Genomic DNA, 18,676 nt, shown 5'->3' on the forward strand with positions numbered 1-18,676 from the left:
AAATACCAGATATAATTCTGTGATTCAACACCAAAAAAACCCAAAGCAATCCTAAATGTATCCAATGCATTTCTCTCACGCTTGCCCTGACGATGCCACAAGGCGAGCAGTTCACATGGTAGTGCTAAACTACAAGTCAGTACCAGATTAATAAAGAGAGAGGTTGGAAAAAACACAAAATGGCAGTTATCCTGTTCCTCTCACATTTGTTCCTGTTCCTTCTAGCAATGAAGGCATGGAAAGTCCCTGTGGTTGCTCTCTGTTCCAAGAGAACCTTCAAAATTTTGTTGTTTGTGTGCAGGCATGTGTTTAAAATTAGGAAGTTAATGTTCTTCAAACTATTCAAACTGCTCACTTACGTAACACTAGAATACAGAAATATTTCAGCATGAAATATACCCATCTTCCTGGGTATCCTAGTGCTATTTCTCATGAAAAATACTATTTAAAATGCCACTCTGAAACATTTGTGGTCTGGGCTAGAACCTGGGATAGCAGGACAGATGAAGACTCGAAAGATGAAACATTTCAGTATTGTAGAATGGGACAAAGCTTTTCAGAAAACATAAATTTCATCTTACTAAACATCAGTATGAAACACAAGGAGAGAAAGTGGTAAGTCAGTATCTTACACACTGGAAACTGCTTATTTTTACAAATAATGGCTGCTGAGCGTGAAGCAAATTCATACTTGTCATGCATACATACATACATATATGCGCATATATATATATGGATACATGTAAGCATACATTTTTATATATGCATACGCACATATCTAAAGACCCCTCAGATAAAGCTGGCTGAACTTTATGGGGTTGGAGACTGAACATCTACCTGGATTTACATTTAGAAAAGTATTTCGAGAGCACCCTCACTGGTGGTGATTACTGACTGTCCTTTTTTTTTTTGAAAGCAGCTTTCAATTGTATGTTGCATCAGAAGGAAGCCAAGAAATATGAAATAAAGCATTTTCCTGCACAAGCTACACAAAGAACATAAACATATCTAAGTGTATAAAAGAAACTCTTCACCTTGATTATAGTCTGATACTGCTGGATCCTGTTTATGGGTTTTTCCAGGTAGTGCTGCAGTGGTGGGATAAGTGGCTGTGAAGGGTCTTCATTAGTTAAAATTTCATCTGTGTATCTCTGAAAAAATACATAGAAGAATGAAGAAAGGTTATAAAGAAAACAGAAAAGATTGCCCCCTGGAAATGCTCATATGATACTGGTTCATAGACTTAACTCAGCCAAAGCTGGGAAGCTCTGCTGGACCTTACTAGCCCGTAGTTTGGACATCTGCAACCATCCCCCAGCCTTTACCAGACAGTTATCATTTCAGATTGCACGATGTCCAAAACGCTGAATTTGTCTGCTTTTCCAGTGCAGGGCTGACACTGGGGAAATGTGATCCAAAGCTTGCAGAACCAGATGGAGGGACAGGAGAGACCAGTGCTGTCAGCGGGTGGGAGGGCAGGAGTGGGTGACCTCAGTGCCAGATCTTGGTCGAGAGTGGTCCGTGTGTTTGCAATGCCAGCGACCAGATATCCCAGCGCATGGAGCCTGTGACCTGTGCTTCCCACTCCAGATGCCAGCAACCGGAACCAGTGAGGGTCTCAGCACTGGCACCTGGAGCGGTAAGCACAGGTCACAGGCTCTACAGGCTGGGATATCAGCCCCAGCTGGACACATTTGCACCCATGAGCACCACATCAGTTGGAAAGGATAATCCTTTATAAATAAAATATTAATTATATTTTAAATATATATTATATTTAAAAAATAAATTTGCCACAGGTGAAAATGCGTACAACTCACCAGCAAACTTCAATCTGGACTAGATGCAAGTAGGAGACCCAGGGTCCAGGCATGGACATTAGGGAGGCTGAGAGCTTGTGCTGGTAACTTGAAGGATCTGTGAATGTGGGGTGAGTGTGAACATGTGCATTTCTTTTCTAGCAAACATCAGGTTGGACTAGCTGCTGAGTAGGAGGCTCATGGAAAGGGTAAAAGCACTCAGGCTCAGCACACAGGTATTGGACAGAGGGGCCATGCTTGCTACTCAAAGGGTCCACAAATATGCATGTGCTCATGGATCTGGAGCGTTGTGTGTACCCGTTTTCACTAGTGAACTTCACTCCTGAGCAGCTGGAGCAGAGAAACAGGATTTGCCTATCTATACCTACGATTTATGTGAGTTTGCTTGGTTTTATACTGTCTCAAAACATCCCTTAATTACAACCATATTCATAGCTGTATAAACTTTATAATATTCATAAACGGGTAAGCGTATGTAAATATGCTCCCATCTTGATTGCACCTACCAGGAAGAGCTAGAGAGTGAACGCAGAATTATTGTATTTGGCCAAGATTTCCCACACACACAAAAAAAATAATCCTTTTCAGGATCACATTTGATTAATAACTACATTTCTTGCTGCAGTGGGTTATAGGGTGCATGTTCCGCAGGTACTTTGGCTAATGTTTTACCTTGTAGAATTCCTGGACAGCTTTGCTGACCACAATCGACTCAGCCTGTACCCTCCCCACCAGGTACTGGATGTACTTATTAAAATCTGTTTCGTGCTTGATAAAGCACATGGCCACATCATCATCAGTGTCACATTTCTGCAAGCCTCGGAGGAAGACGCTGCGGAGACAAAGAATAAAGGACATTTGAGGAGAAGGTGATGGAGTGAGGCTGGAACACAGCCCTGGCAGCCAGGCTTTTAAATCAGGCAATTTCAGGTTCAGAGAGATTAAAGGGAATGACTGGGGGAAACGAGGGGTGCTGCCACATTAGCATTAAACTTCTCACTGCCTCTTCATCCAGCATGGTGCTGTCCCTCATAATTCGGATGTATGAAATGCCCTGCAAGGAAGGTAGGGGTAACTTTCCAGGGCTTAGCTCAAGCTGGGAGGTTAACCCTTGCCCAGATCCTTATGCCTCAGTCTAAGGATCAAGGAGCCACCCACATGAGTGAAGACGGAGATCCCCACGGCTTCACAAAGGGTGTTGAGACAGGTTCACATGCACGAAGATTTTTAGCAGTGTTGGTAGCTGATGACATGCATCACCTCTTGCAGCTGAAGTTACTTTTGGGGAAAAACAAGAGGAGAGGCAGGTAGAAGAGAGAGGAGGGGGTAGAAAAGAGAAGAAAAATCTTTCCTCATGACCCAGCCAGGAAAACTGCCAGATGGCCCACGTAAGCATCTTCCCCATTGCAGAAGCGGTGTCCCCCGTAATGCTTTTCCCAGGGTAATTATATACGTTTCATCATAGACTGCTCAAACTCCTTACTGGCTGCTCCTGCTTCCAATGCTACCAGCACCAGCGGGAGCACACGCTGATCAGGGAAGATGCTGCGTGCTCACTGGTCATTGAGCTTTGTGTGTGAGTATTATTGACACCCCCGACCCAATGTAAACCAAAAGTTAGGACCACAGAGTAGGAAAATGGGGAAGAAAGGGTGATTCTTATGCTTTTGGCAGGGTCTTTCCACGACAGCAAGGGTCTCAAGGTGTAAAAGCAAGCCCCTTAGAAGTGGAAAACCTAAGGCACATAAGACATTGTACAACACCTCTTCTTCCTGGTGAGTAAAAGTATTTCAGCCTGGACCTTGGGAAGTTGCTTTGTGAGCAGCAGATCTGCAGTAAATCCTTTCTTGGAGCAGGCAGAGGCATTGCGCCAAGGTGCTGTGCCTGGGCAGCCTGCTTCAGCTGGGTGTGTTTTGAATGCATAGAGGCTGGCATCAGTTTTAGATGAACGTGCATCTCTATGAAGACACCACTGAAGTGCTTTTTACAAAAACCATGCTGCCTTTTTGTAATAATTCACTGTTTCTCTGTCAAATTCGCTTAAAAGGGTAAGAAATAAGCTAGACATATGAAGCCTTATAGCTCTGAAGGGTATTACAGGAGTCCCAGCCTTGTGCTATGCCATCATCTATCATCCCAAAAGGACCATTGATTCCCTTGCACTTTAGCACTGCCAGTGCTCCACATCCTTCACAGTAATAATAGTACTGTGGCTCTCACACCAGGTATGTCAGCCTGAACAGACAATTTGGTCTTGAATGAAGGCATGTGGAAATGCCCACCTGGAATGGAAGCGAGCAATGTCATCAACATTTCTGAAGATGGTGGATTTCTGACTAGCAACAGCTCCTGGGACATTGGAACAGGTCTCAGTGTACTTAAGGTGATGAGTCTGGAGGAACTGGAGATCCTGAATGTAATCCTCTTCCGAGATCAGCAGCTCTTGAATAAGAACACTGAAGGGAAGACAAATAAGCAAAAAGAAATCACAGAAAAATTATCACAACTCATCAATCCTTGACATGCTCAGAGACTTTTAGGCTCTAAAGTAGAGATACATGATCGGAGGAACGGACTCCCTGGAGTGTGTTGGCTAGATCCTCTCTGACCATCAGAGGAACTTGGACACCCTACTCATGGAGTGACATCTACCTCTCTCTTACAGACATCTACTCCTAGGGCAGATAAAACAGAGTGTGAGTAACAAAAGGATCTATGTGAAGTAGACAGTAGCAATTTCAACGCCACTTGATGCAATCAAGAAAGCAAGTATCTCCATGACAGCACGCTCAGTAGTGTGTGCACTGCAAGGGAGCACTCAAGGTTGAGTGCTTTCACTCCCTCTTTAGACATCACCCTCAGATACAGGGCACCCCAAAGCACAGAGGTACTGTAGCTTAGGATTTTGTGAAATCTGAGAGCTTCCAGAATCTGCATCCTGTAAAGTTCTCCTTTCAAAGTCATCCAGTATGATTTAGATTGCCTGGACTTCTTGTAGGCTGAAATCAACAACAAAACCCAACCAAAGACCACTAATGACCAGTCTGAGAGTCATGGGTTTGCTTGATTCTGGGGAAAGGGAGGTGGCAGGACTCAACAGAACAAAACCAGTGACTCTGGCAGGAGGGACCTAGATGTCAACACTCACGTCAGTTCAAGAGGCAGGGAAAATCAAAGGTGCAAATACCAAATGACACGGACTCACCTCAGCTTCCTTTTATATTCATCTTCAGAAACAAATTCCCCAGGGAACTCGGGAGCTTCTGTTGTTCCCCACTCCGGTGACAACTAAAATACAACAAAAAATAAACGTTATTCTTTTAAGCTAACAGTGCATGCTGAGGAATATCCCTCATGTATTCACAGTCCCTTTCAACAATTCCTAAATCAGTGTGGAATTTCTTTCTTGCTGGAGGATGATTAGGTCTTTCAAACCCAGGCACCCCTGCACACGTACAGAAATACTGTCTAATCAAAACACTAAAAAGTCCATCATGTCACAGACCCCTTCAACAATCTCCTCATCCACCACTCCTTGCAAAAGGGATGGCTCTAAACTGCAACAAGAGCAGGTAATTTTACATGAAAAAAACCCATCATATGATCAGTCACCTTTAATTTCTTGTCCAGATAAGCTGGAGATACCCATCCCTGTCGAGAGGGGCTAGATTTAGTGGGTTTAGTTCTGACCAGCCATTTCAGAGGATGAGCTGAATCAAGGACCTCCACATATTGGCCTTCCTTCAAAGTGATGGTCTCCCTGTCAGGTGCAGCAGGTATGTAGTCAGCTGTGACCATGTAGACATCAAAGATCTGCAGGCATAAAGTGACAGTCATTTTGTGCTCTGAAAATAGAATGCAGTAACACCAGCAGAATGTAAGTGCTTAACTGTGTCTAATGTTTCATTCTCCAGCCCTTGTACAGCAAAAAGAATCAGTGTTTGCTTTTTGCAAGTGGAAGACTAAAGCTCTAGGAGGCTCAGGCCATATTTTCAAAAATATCTATTTGAGGTGGTTTGGATTTACATCATGAAACAGTGGATTTTTCTTCCAAGGCAAAACACAGAGTGGTCCTGAAAATGTCAAGTAAGGTAACAATTCCAAAGTTTCAATTTTTTTTTTTATTTTTTTTTTTTAGGAAATGTTTGAAATGAATACCCTGAAGTTTTCCAATTTTCACAAAATTCACATTTTTCTCATTAAAAATTTCTCAACAAAATTCTTCTGACCAACTCTGTCCGAGGTTGCAGAAAATCAACCTCTGAGTTTCTGAAGCTCAGCCACGAAAGCGAAAGATGCCAAATAATGGATATATTTGGACCATGTTGACTTGAACAACTTGTTCAAGATCCCACAGCGAGTATCAGAATTTGATTCTCTGTGCTTTATATCACAGACTCGATACTTCACTACTAAGTGTAACTACTAAAGTGAAGTACATCCCTAAAGGCAACGGAGATCCTTAAACTATAAGGAGATGGATCATTCTAAGTGAAGTTTTCTCCTTGTGTCAAACTTGTCTATAAAGATATACCTCTCCTCTGGAATCACCATCTTCAGATTCAGAGGAGGACTCCTGAGCAATGGATGAAGGTCTGGATCGTCCATGGCGAGGAGATGCAGAGGGTGTTTTTGATTCATCATCACTTTCTGCACCTGGCACTCGAAGCGTAGCTAAAAAGCAGAGGAACAGCAAAGTGTGAAATAAAGATCCCCAATTTGAACAAGAATCAAACCTATAATACTTCTCAATTTCATAAAATCAAATATTCCCTGGGAAGAGCATTTGTAGTATTTAGTGTGGTCTCCTATTGATACTTAGGATTAAATAAATTATTGAGACGTTTTAATACAGGAGGTTGCATGCCTACAAATATTGCTGCTGCACTGCAAGAACTTTTGTAGGAGAGGTAATTCCTCTATTTTTGCTTCAAGATAAAATTTTACTACACGACAATCAGTATATGATGCACAAACCAGGATTTTTTTTGTGTCATTCAGCAACTCATTGGATTACTGCACAGCTATGCACAGTTTTCAGCCTCAACTTGATGTTAAAACCCCAGAGGGCTAAAATTTGAGGACGTGGGAAGTCTTCAAAACAGGATTGCTTTCAGACTCCAGAGTGATGAGTATCTGAGGAGCTCAAAATATCCAAGATGTTCAAAATACACTTCCATTTTACAACCTGCCCTCCACTCTAAAGCTTAAAGTTATTCCTGCATAAACACTATGCATAAAATGGAGACTAGCCATCTTAGTTTACTGTATTTTTTTTTCTAGTTCAAAACCGTAGATTAAGACATGTAGTTTGGATGGACTCTTAAATTCTTAGTCCTAAGCATTTACAAATGTTCATATGCTTATGAGGATGACTGTCTCAAATCTTCATAAATCTCACTGATATTTAAGTCCAAATGATATCTTAAAAAAAAAAAAATGCATATTTTTCTACATTGATTAAATTGTGTTTGCCAAATTCCTTACCCTGACTTATTTTTGCAGAAACCATTTCTGAGATACGTGAGGTGAGTTTCTGGAAGAACTCTTCTGAGCCAACATCAGCTAATGAAATAGGGCTTTTGGGTACACCTTCTCTACCAGCTTCAAGGTCTCCTAGAAAAGAGAGAATTTTCTATTAAGCAGGCAATAGCACTGGACAGTCATCTTTTTTGAGTAACAAAAGCTTCTGTGGAAGGTCTGATTTTCTTTACTTCCCCCTGTTTTTAAAACTGTGCTTGCTCATATTTCATCTAAATAATTCACCCTTGAACGGAGACCAGTCCTGAAAAGTTCCAACATATCAGACAGCTTCAAGAAAACTGGACAACAGTAGTTGGCAATCATGAAACTCATGTTCTCAGCTGCAGACATGCACGGCAGGAGTAGGAGAGAGAAAACAGCTTCTCTTACCTTCTCTTGTTTCAGAGGGATGAATAGCTCTGAAAAAGAAAAAGCAGAGTTAAAAGTTAAAATAAAATGTGCAGTAAAGAGAACTAAAGGAGAAACAGACCCTCCTCACACCTCATATGTGCAGGCTGGGAATACCTAAGGTGGGACTCTGTCTGGGCTGCAGATGCTGGCAGGTGGTACTCACCAGGGCCCCTGCATGAAATGAGAACTGGGGCACCTGGCTCATATGGGCACAGAAACACTTGGGTGTCCTAATCTTTGAGCCAAATCCCATCTGAGAATTCTCCTTATTCCTGACTTTTATTTCAAACTGTTTCATGAGAAGACCTGGCTGCCTAGCGACTGGGTTGCAGAATGGAGCAGCCTCCATCTCCCTGGTGCCACTGGGACTTTATTCCCAGCTAACACTGAAATAAAACCGTTACAGTTGGAGACATTATGTCCAGTGGGATCTGTGGTCTCAGTCACTTCTCAGTGAACTGGTGCTCACCAATTTCCCGTGGTCTCACCAGGAAACCAAGAACTGGAGAATAAGCAGATGCTGTGGTCCTGCCAAGAGGTCTGCTCCCACCACAGCAGGATGCCTGTGTGTTGGGACACAAGCCGACTGCTGGCACTGCAGTGGCTTTGAGGTCCAAGGAGACCCTTGCTACACTGACAGCTTTTGCCAGCTCCAAATCCATTCATGCCAGCAGAAAAGGGACAGGAGTTTCTCTTGTCAACACTGAGTGAAAACAGATGTGTTTTCACAGACATGAAGAACTACCAGCATGTACTTGCATGTGATGAAGACCACATGTGGTGTTTCCCAAAAACTACAGCTGTCACAACACTAATACCCTGAAGGCAACATCTCTGCCATTCCTGTGGGAAGCAGGATATAAATGTTCATTGCACAAGCTGGTCTTCCCTAATTCTCTGTTAGTACATAGGAAGCACGAGGAAGCTCGCTCCACTCGATATATGATAAGCCATATATCACTAAGGATGCTTAACAGAGCCTGGGCACATCCTTGGGACAGGTAGCAGTGGAACAGCTGAATTCAGACTGCACCCTTCTTCACTTTCTTCACACTTCAGAGGAAGACTGGTCAAGCTTTTTAGGCTAGACACACTCCAGAAGCTAATGTGCGTCCAGGTGGGTACCGCTTTTCAGATTTTATCTACCTAGTACCCAAGGCATGAATCGTGCAGATTATTCGCCAGGTGCATTTGTAAACAAGAAGTTTGGGAGCAGACCCTTTCCATCTTCTTCTTTTTTGGTGAAGCACCAGTATATTTCAGTGTTGGCAGGTAGCAGTCAGACCTTGACCCTGTGATTTTTTTTGGCATTCTGCTTAGGAGATAGAAAAGTAGCAAGAGTTTTATATGACCTACCCAATTTGATTTTTTTTTCCCCTCCTTGTTCCTATCCTCCCTGATAATCAAGCATAAATGGCTGACACTGGTGCTAGAGTATTTACAGCATTTTCCATCCTAGGACCTCAAACTATTTTACCTCTGGTGCTAAGACATGAATATAAGATGTCCAAAGTGAACACTGCCCAAAAGTGACTCACGGGAACTTCTGCAGGGTGGTACCTGCACTGCTGTCCTTCGGCATGGGGGGCTGACCACTTACCCCAGTGTGGTCATGATGGCTTCCGACACCATCACGCGCTCCTGGGTCAGAACTTCAGCCTCTTTCACTGCAAGATTAGAGTTTATCGTTAGAGGACAGAAGGCAGATAAAGTCCTTTTTGATGTATTTAATGTAGGCATGTTTTCTAGACACGGATTACTGGGAACACTGGAATACTGAATCTGCCCTGTCAGCAGCTCCTGACCTGGGATACATACTCCCACTCATATGATGCAAATAGTTTGCTCCTCTTCCTGTTCACATAGATGTATGATTATCCCATTTCTCTACACTGCTCAAGCTATGCTCCTGTAGCACTTGCTACAGCAAAAATATGGGATGCAAGGAAGGATAACAGAAAAATGGAGCCCTTCACAGTGCCACCCCTACTCCCAGCCTATGTTTGCTTTTCCCCCATCTTAATAAAGGAATTGTGCCAAGAGAGCCCCTGGAAAGGTCTGCAAAAGGGGAAATCAAGGAACTCTAGCTGCCTTAAGGCAATTCTCCAGCGCAAAATACCTTAGCAGAGTGAAGCACTCAAAATAATTTTTGAAATGCTGACTTTTTCTAGCATTACTAGAATTACTTAGCATTGCCTTTCTTCCTTTCTTTTTCTTCTGTGCTTAATTTGGTTGTTTCTTACACTTGTCTTCTGTTTATACAGAAAAGATGCTGCTGTTAATCCAAGATAGGGTCAGAAATCTAAAGCATTGTGGAAGCAAAGAGTATAATCATTTGCAAGGCAAGCGAAGTCATGGCTAAGCTTGGCAAAATGCATTTTTTTTCAGTTGTAATTTGATTAATTTCCTTATCAGTCATGGTTGTTTTTCTCTTAGGCACTGTATAAACAGCAACATGGAGAATGTGTTTGTATTGCAACAAAGACTTACCATCTGCAACTTCCACGGTGGCGGTGCAGATGGACTGGCCAGCCTTGTTGGTAGCAATGCATGTGTAAGCTCCACTGTACTTCTTTTTAACATCCAACAGGATTAGACTGTGATGCATATTTGAACTGGCGAGTTTATAGCCAGGAGTTTCTGGTTTGATCCACAGGATGTCTTCCCGAGACTCTTCTTTCAGCCAAGTAATAGTTGGTGGTGGATGTCCTAAAGGAGAACCAACGCAACGAGCTCTGATTTTCCTAATTCACTAATTCCTAATTCACACAGCCTTGCTGTGAATAAATGCTATTTTGATCTGTTTCCTGATACTTTTCCAACAATGACAGACATAATATATAACAAAGGAACATAAACCTTTCTACAGCACACTCACAAGGATGCTAAACATTTTTTTGAAACCAAAACTGTAAATCAACACATCTTCATAAGACTAACAAGATAAGACTAGTAAGTGTTACTATCCCCATTTTTGAAAACAGGACAATGGAGGTGAGGATGAGTAAGATGCTTTTCTGTAAAGCACGTAAAGTCATCTACAAAGTTGGAAGTCAAGTCCCAGACTTCAGGTACAGAAGACAAGGTTACAATGGCTTGGGCCAGGCAGAGTCAGAATGTGTTATGAAGTTATGCAATTTAAGTGCTATGCAGAGAGGCAAGCTATCTATCCACTTACCTTCAACTTTCACAGACAATGTGATGCTTGCACCTTTTTTCACCTTTTTATTGGTAAATCTTTCCAGGAACCTTGGCGGTATCAGCTGCTCATGGGAATCTGAAAGTGACATCATTGATGAAATATGGTGACACTGCCTCTGTGAGTTTAGACTGCTGAAAAATTCCTAGAGGTTCTGTTATCACCTGCTATGGCTTCTCTCACCTGTTTCTGATGGCTCTTCTTTCTCATCAGGATCTGTAACACAAGGGAAAAAAATGACAAATGCAAATGCCTTTCTGTCTGTGAGTTGAATGGGGCGGGGGGAGGGGGGGGGGGCGGGAAGTGGCTGCAGGAGATCACTCCTTACAGGAGAGATTACACAGAAATGTTAATATGATTTATGAGAGGCCTGCAGTTTTAATAAAATGAAGCATTAAAGATAATGAGGTTGGGCAGGAATGCAACGTCTGTTTATGAAATAACAGTCAGACCCTAGAGAAGTGACATGTCCCATCTTCGGGACACACAGTAATGTATAGGTGAACCGAGATTAAAGCACATCAGCTTTTATCCACAGACTTCCCCACCTCAATCAACTTAACCTCGGTAGGCTTTCTCAAGAAAAACAGCTATATACAGTGGGAAGAGCCCCTGGAATAGAGAAAAGCAGATGCCAAAAAGAGTGCAATAGCTACCTTTGACTACCAGCCTGGCCGATGAATATGCAGAACCAGCGGAGTTGATGACAAATATTGAGTACTGGCCAGCATCTGCCTTAGTGACGTCACGGATTTCCAGCGAGTGGAATTCATTTTTATCAGTCTTCAGGATGCGGTCAGAGGCCTTTAACGGCTGTCCGTTTTTGAACCAGTAGAGACGAGGCTGCGGGTACCCTGCGAGGAGCAGTCACAGACACAGAGAATGGAATGCATTGGCAACACTGATTTGGGAACATCTGCTTCTAAGCAGGAGCCAAGGAATCCTCAGCTCTGCCCAGGGCTCTCTTTGAAGGATTTACCCAATTAGGAATAGCTGCAAACTCATGAAATTCCACTTAGAATTTCAGAAGAACTGTTCACATTTTTTCCTGTCTCATCAGTTTCTGGCCCTCCCCGTATTGGCTGCATGTGCAAATGCCTTCCAAGTTGGAAAGGTAACACCTAGGTCTGGTTTGCAACATACACAAAGAGAAAATTGAAGCCCAGACTGTTCTCATCAGTTTATAGGCAGCTATCAGAGAAAACAGGAGGATCCCTACCTCTCCCTATCACACACAGTCAACATCAGGAGGATGATTTTACCGGTTTTAGGTAAGCAGCAACGTCCTCATAGAGTAAGGCAAGCCCAGGACTGTTTCATTTATTAAAGAGAATAAAGGACACCCTCAATATCTTTTTTTTTTAATTATTCCTTATTGCTCCTCTAAAACTAATGTGCTCAGAGAATTGCAGGACTTAGTTTTCAGAAGCAGACATCTAGAATTACGCCTGGAGACCTGGACTCAGAATGAGACAATTCATCTGCCTGAGTCTGCTGCAAAAGGCAACGTTCATCAGCATGAACACACTCTTCCAGCTGGTTTGTGCAAAGATGGTGCAAGATGCAGGGAGGGGGGTCACAGCTACAGAAAAGCACATTGGAAAACCTTGTCCTGCACTTCAACCTGGCAGCAAACCTGGAACAACTGACAGTGCTGTGGGCTCCTCTCACCTTTCACCTTCAGGTGAAATTTAGCCAGTGATGCTCCAGGTGCCACATGAATATCATGAAGCTCATCGAAGATCTGGGGTAACTGCTCCTCCTCAGTGGTAGATTCCTCCTGTTCTCGGCTAAGAAGGAAGTAGAATCAGAAAGAAGAAAGTCAGCAAGCCAGAGGAGAGTTAGGAATCAGCATCACTTATTTTAGGTGAATTCAGCCTGTGGGTTTTGTCATCATGATAACAAATTCAGCACCACGTGACATCAAAAGTAAGGGAGTGATACCGTGCAGAAACGTCGCGGCTAGCCTGAGGCCAGCCAGAGCAAGTTTGCACACAATAAATGTCCGGCTGTTGCAGTTATTGCATCTCAGCTGATCTGGCTGTTCCTTTATGACATTAAACCAGCCTTGCTAGCTATAGCAAGGCCAGGCTTGACATAAATACACGTATTGATCTTACCAAGACAGAAATCGAAAAGAGCGAGAGTTCAGTATTTTACCTTGAAATATATTCTTTGGCACTGTAGTAAGAAGATGTCTCTGTGGCATCTGCTGCCGTCTCATAATCAGTGCTGGTCACTGTTAAGTGGAAAAGGAAGTGTTTTCTATATTCTGAGCTTTGAAACTATTTTTTTTTTTAATATAATTGTAGTTTCTCTACTAATTTGCATGACTGGCAGGTTGATCTCACACTGCTGCTGCAGCAGGATCCCACACATCCCTGAATCATGGAAAACACCTCTGTTTATCTGGAAAGCTTTGCTCTGAGCCTTGCCTTGGGGTTGGCAAAACCCAACTGAACCCAAGAGGTGTGCAAGTGAAATGTTTTAAGGGCAACGCAAACATATTTTTTTTTAGTGTAAATGGTGTTTTTCTTGAAAAAAAACAAACACAACAACCAAATGTATCCACCTCTCAGCAGCACCCCATCCCCTGGTTTTTCTACAGTGATTTTAAGACTTACAGTCCACTCGAAGCTCAGCCTTAGTTGAAGCAACTCCCATGTTGTTTTCAGCAAGGCAACGGTAAACACCCATGTCAGTGGGGACCACAGCTGTGATGATCAGCTGATGGCACCCTTCCTGGTCCTCATTGATCATGTAATGATCGTTTTCTTCAATAGCTTTCCCGTCCTTGAACCAGCGAACTGTGGGGAGCGGTTTGCCAACGACAATGCAGTCGAAGCTGACTGGATATCCATCTTGCACCTCTTGGTTTTGGAGCTCAGTCATGAACATGGGAGCTAAAGTCGGGGTAGTTAGGAGAGAAGAGAGATAAAACTTGGTTGTGTTAGAAGATATATTTCAAGAGCACTGCTATCCAGTGCCTGAAGACTCCTTGTTTCTAAGTTTTTTAATTGCTAAGTGATATCTTTTCGCTATGAAAATAGTCAAGAGGAAATTTCTTGACGAAGACTACAAAGATATTCTGTAATGCCATAAGCATTGCAATACCACAGCTGCAAACTACACATTGCCTCTGTTCCTCTCCTTGTCAAAATAGCTTGTCTCCCTCAGGACTGTTCTGAAAACTGATTAATTTCTTTACGCATAATATCAGAGCATTTATAGACATAATATTGTAGCAGGGGACATCTATATTGTGAAAAGCAGCTTTGTAGATAAATCTGTACTTTGCAACCCCTTCTTTCAACATTAACCTCCTTCCTCTCCTTCAAAATGAAAACGCATAAAAATTCATCAGTTTTTCCAAAAGTGCAAAGTTTCCAGAAAAGTATCTGCACCAAATGAAAACAGAAGGCCTTTTGGAAGTTATTCATGAGTGAAAAGATAACATTGTGACCTGCTCTAGCTGTTCTTTCCAAAGAATAAATGGGTTTGCTTCACCTACCTGTATCAGAAGTCAGCAAAGGTGGTGGAGGTCTCACGACTGGTGATGCAAACTTCCCGTGGGCGGGTGGTGTCGCTTTACCAATACGCAATTCAATTTTTTTAGGGCCTTGCTCCAAAATATCAATCTCCACAGGAATTCCCAGAGCACCAAACATCTCTCTGAATCGAGTGGCGGCATTTTTTGCCTCAGACAAGATTTCAAACTTGATGTAGATGTACTGGTCATCCTCACGATATGTCTGATGGTCGACCACCTCTATGTCGCCTTCATCTGCACTGACAAAGAGCTCTTCCTCCACATCAGAGATCTCTGTTGAGATCTTGGCCCTGAAGAGTCTATGAAGTCTCCTTCCTGCTTTACGGAAAGCATCATCCAGCTCGCTGCCCGACGAGCTCTCCGTCTCGCTGTCAGTGCTTTGTTTAACCCGCTTCTCCTTACGAAGAACCTGAGGTTCCTGAGTGCCAATAACCACCTTAGCACTGTGTGAAACCTTGCCAAATTTATTGGATGCCTCACAGGTGTATTTACCCGCATCTTTCCTGTCCAGGCCGGTGATAATCAAAGAGCAGGTCCCATCACTGTAATTGTCTATGTGATAGTAGCGACCATCTGAGAGCTCTTCCCCGTCTTTCAGCCAACGGACTTTCATATCAGTTTTGCTGTGGGCCACACACTCAAGGTGGAGAGTGCTTCCAGGCTCACCCGAGAAATCTTTGAAGGTCTCAGTAAACACGGGGCATTCTTGTTGCTTGATCTCTTTCCTGACTTTGTAGCCTTTAAAAGCAGCTTGGATCTTCACAGCAGCCTTGTTCATGGAAGGATCATCTAAATCTGGTGTTTCTGGTTCGGTTGGCTTAGCTGGGGCAGCCGCAACAGTCTCCACATTGGATTTCTCCCACTGTTTCCATAATTTGCCTGTGGAGGTGGACTGAACCTTGCTAGTAACACTGACACTTGTCTTCCCAGCTTTCTTGAGGTAGTTTACTAGTGAAGGAGTCCCAGCTCTAGACTCATCATCTGAGCTTGTGAAAGAGAAATCTGCTTCTCCTGTCCTAGCCAGCTCATCACATGTGGAGTACTCCTCAGAGTAATAGTGAGACATCTCTGCTTCCTCCTTCCTCAGCTTCTGAAGCTTCTCATCCTCTTCAGGCACTTCGCTGATGGAATCCAAGGTGGGCTCCCGGCTCATCCGGCGTTTCTTGGCCAGGGCTTCCCACAGGAGGTGAAGATCTCCCTCCTGAGCAGCCTCAGGGGGCAAGCTGGGCTGGACGTGGCCATCCACCAGCTCTTCTGGCTGGCTAGCAGGGGCTTCTTCCCTGGCAATCTCTTTTAACATTGTCACTGCAGGAACTGATGAGAATGAAATTGATAAGTTATTAACAGACAAAATCTGTGAATAAGCTTTGAGAGAGCACGTGGGAACGTTATTCTAATATATATATATATTAGAATGTTATTCTAAAGGCAGGAGAATATCAGCAGCATTTAACTAAGCATTCTGTTGAGAACACAATGGGAATTTGATATAACTGGACATGGTCCCGGGCAGTTTGTTCTAGGTGACCCTGCTCCAAACAGGGGGATGGACTACACCATCTTCAGAAGTCCTTTCCAACCTCAACTACCCTGTGATTCGATGCATTCATTTAAAACATGCCCAAGCAACAGCTTTTTTAGTCCTTGCACGTTTGAACCCAATAAATACATTTCTTCCCTTTTAAAATGTTGCAGTTGAGTGTTTAGTTAAGACTGCCAGTAGCACCTGGAAAGCTGTTCAGGCTCCTCCTGTTTCACAGCTAGACAGGACTTCACTGACTGTCTTGAACTGGCTCTAACAGGAGCAGGGACACCCAGCCCACATGGAGGTACGTGCCTGTTTAGACATGTCTAAGGCTGAAGGTTGTGACACGCCCTCTGGGACATGTTGACTTGCCTCTGCATAGTGCCTGGTGCCTTTTGAGGTGCTCCAGGCTGTCTGGGAGATCCACCTGAGGTTCTCAGATACAACACAGGATCTATGAATGCCTGTGTCCCTCTGGAGAAGGAGATGGAGGTCAGGAGTGATATCCTGAAGTGCCTCAATAGCACTAAAAGCCCACATGTGGGCCACTGAATCCCACCATAGGGACACAACTCAGCTTCCTGAGCACTAGGACCCAAAGCCAGTTGGGGTGTCTAGGACAAGGGGCTGGCAGATACAATGCAGAATATACAAATGAGCCCTCACTTTCTGAAGTGGCAGCTGAAGGCCAGGCAGAATACCCTCAAGCATCTCAAAAGGTACCAGAAACCCACGTAGAGACAACAACTGTATCACACCTTAACTGTCTGACTCTGGAAAATCTGATCTGAGCAGCTCAGAGCTGTTAGGGATTTGGAAATATACTGGGCAATACCGAATAGGAAGATAACAGTTCTTTGTGAGTTGTTATCACAGCTTGTAAAATAAAACAAATTCCAGTCCAAGCTGTGGAGGTGCCCCTGGATGTCTATACAAAGAACTGATTTACATCACAGGAGTGAGCTCTCTGTACCTTCGAGACACAAGCTGGCAACAGATTTGACATCTGGAGAAACCATGCAGGTATAAGTGTCCTGGTCTTCAGGTTTAAATGAATGAATAATGAGTATCTGTTTTTTTCCATCAGAGAGGATCTCGTATCTCCCTCCAGCTTGTATTTTTTCTTTTCCTTTGAACCATGTCACAGTCTCTTGAGTTTCACTTGATAATCTGCACTCCAAGCGAGCCACCTCCCCTTCTGAGACTGATCCTCCCACCAAAGGCTGGGTGACTGTTACTGGAGGCTCTGGAATCACAAAAAAGTGAATTGATACAAAGAACATATCATAATCTGGCTTTAAGGCACTCTATAAAATATCCAAGCATCCCAGCCTTCATTTATAGATTCTTTAGCTGTTGTAGACAACCAACAGGGGAAAATAATGACGGGCAGCATCCATGGTTTTGCACTTCCAAAAATAAGATCAAAATAACTTTACAAGCTCTCTCAGCAGTGAAACCAGCTCCATTTAAATATATACATGCAAAAGTGGTTGCATTTTTTGAGTTCCTATATTTATTGGCTGATCTTCGTTTACCCATCGCCAGCATTCAAGCAGTTCTACAGGTTCTGGAAGATCTTAATGTTTAGAAGTGAAGCAGTTCCGAAGTGAAACAAAAAAGCAGCAATAAAAAAAAAAATAAAAAAAAGAAAAGAGATTATTAAAAGTGGCATTCATCCCAGTCTTGAAAGTAAATATATATGTGTGTGTGTGTGTGTGTGTGTGTGTGTAATGACGTTAGCTTAGGAAGAGTAAAAATTCTCAAAAAGCATGAAGACATTAAAAATCAAAATTCTCTTTATCTTTACTTTGGAAGGAGGCCTGCCAATGGCATGCTGTTTGTATGACAGTGATACTCAAAATGAAGTGAGAAGAAACGCATCAAACAGGGAGACATTGACTGGGATGTAAAGCACACAGCTGAGTTCCAAAAGCAGCACGCTCCTGAGCGTCATCTGCCCCCTCTGCATGTCTCGCCACGGGGAGGGAATCACTGCCCAAAATGCCTTGGGTTTGTTGTAGACAAAGTCAGCAAATGCAGAGTTATCAGGGTCCAGCACCAGCACCATTGCGTGTCTGAGCCTTAAGCAAAAGAGGATTTTTTTATTATTATTATTCTCACTTTGAGGGATTTGCCAGGCATTCAGCTATCACAGAAAGAGTTGCAAGAAAAGGAAGATTGAGGGAGGCTCTCCATCCCACTGTAGCTTCCAAAGTTTCACCAACAGACAGCAAAGAAAGAGTATCCTCCAGCATTTCTTTGTGGGGGTTATTGAAAAAGATAAGCAAATAATATAACGAGAGAAAGATGGGTGAAGACAACAACACTGCCAATCCACTGCATCAGTACCAGGGTCTTGGTTACCCCAAACGCATTCCAGCATGCCCCTTTTGACTCATTCCATCCTAACTCCAGTGGAGAAGAAACTCATAGTGACTGCACAACACATGGATGCAGCACAGGCTGCAAGGCAGCTTGATGCAGCTTGGAGAAAACAAGTGTTGAGTACTAACAACGCAGCAGGTTTTGTTCGCGGGAGCCCACAACAACTTTTCCAAGCTTTTTCTCCTCTATTGTGCTGGCAGCAAAGCACTGAAAGATGCTGCAGAGTGAACTCTGCCAGGAGATGCCTGGAACAGGTGAAG

The 18,676-nt window shown here is 43.3% G+C and overlaps 1 protein-coding gene across 1 annotated transcript in view; it reads right to left on the reverse strand.

Annotated features, from left to right (window-relative positions):
- The window catches only part of OBSCN (obscurin, cytoskeletal calmodulin and titin-interacting RhoGEF), a 185,715-nt gene that overhangs the window by 53,156 nt on the left and 113,883 nt on the right, over positions 1-18,676 (reverse strand). Inside the window, 18 exon segments of the mRNA XM_040591699.1 lie at positions 1,035-1,151; positions 2,493-2,652; positions 4,103-4,276; positions 5,026-5,108; positions 5,433-5,633; positions 6,355-6,494; positions 7,308-7,436; positions 7,734-7,762; positions 9,355-9,421; positions 10,245-10,463; positions 10,933-11,031; positions 11,137-11,169; positions 11,610-11,807; positions 12,625-12,743; positions 13,114-13,192; positions 13,578-13,856; positions 14,465-15,817; positions 17,002-17,274. Coding sequence (XP_040447633.1) covers positions 1,035-1,151; positions 2,493-2,652; positions 4,103-4,276; positions 5,026-5,108; positions 5,433-5,633; positions 6,355-6,494; positions 7,308-7,436; positions 7,734-7,762; positions 9,355-9,421; positions 10,245-10,463; positions 10,933-11,031; positions 11,137-11,169; positions 11,610-11,807; positions 12,625-12,743; positions 13,114-13,192; positions 13,578-13,856; positions 14,465-15,817; positions 17,002-17,274 — 3,752 coding nt within the window.

This window comes from Falco naumanni, chromosome 4 (genome assembly GCF_017639655.2).
Source record: "Falco naumanni isolate bFalNau1 chromosome 4, bFalNau1.pat, whole genome shotgun sequence".
Taxonomy (NCBI): domain Eukaryota; kingdom Metazoa; phylum Chordata; class Aves; order Falconiformes; family Falconidae; genus Falco; species Falco naumanni.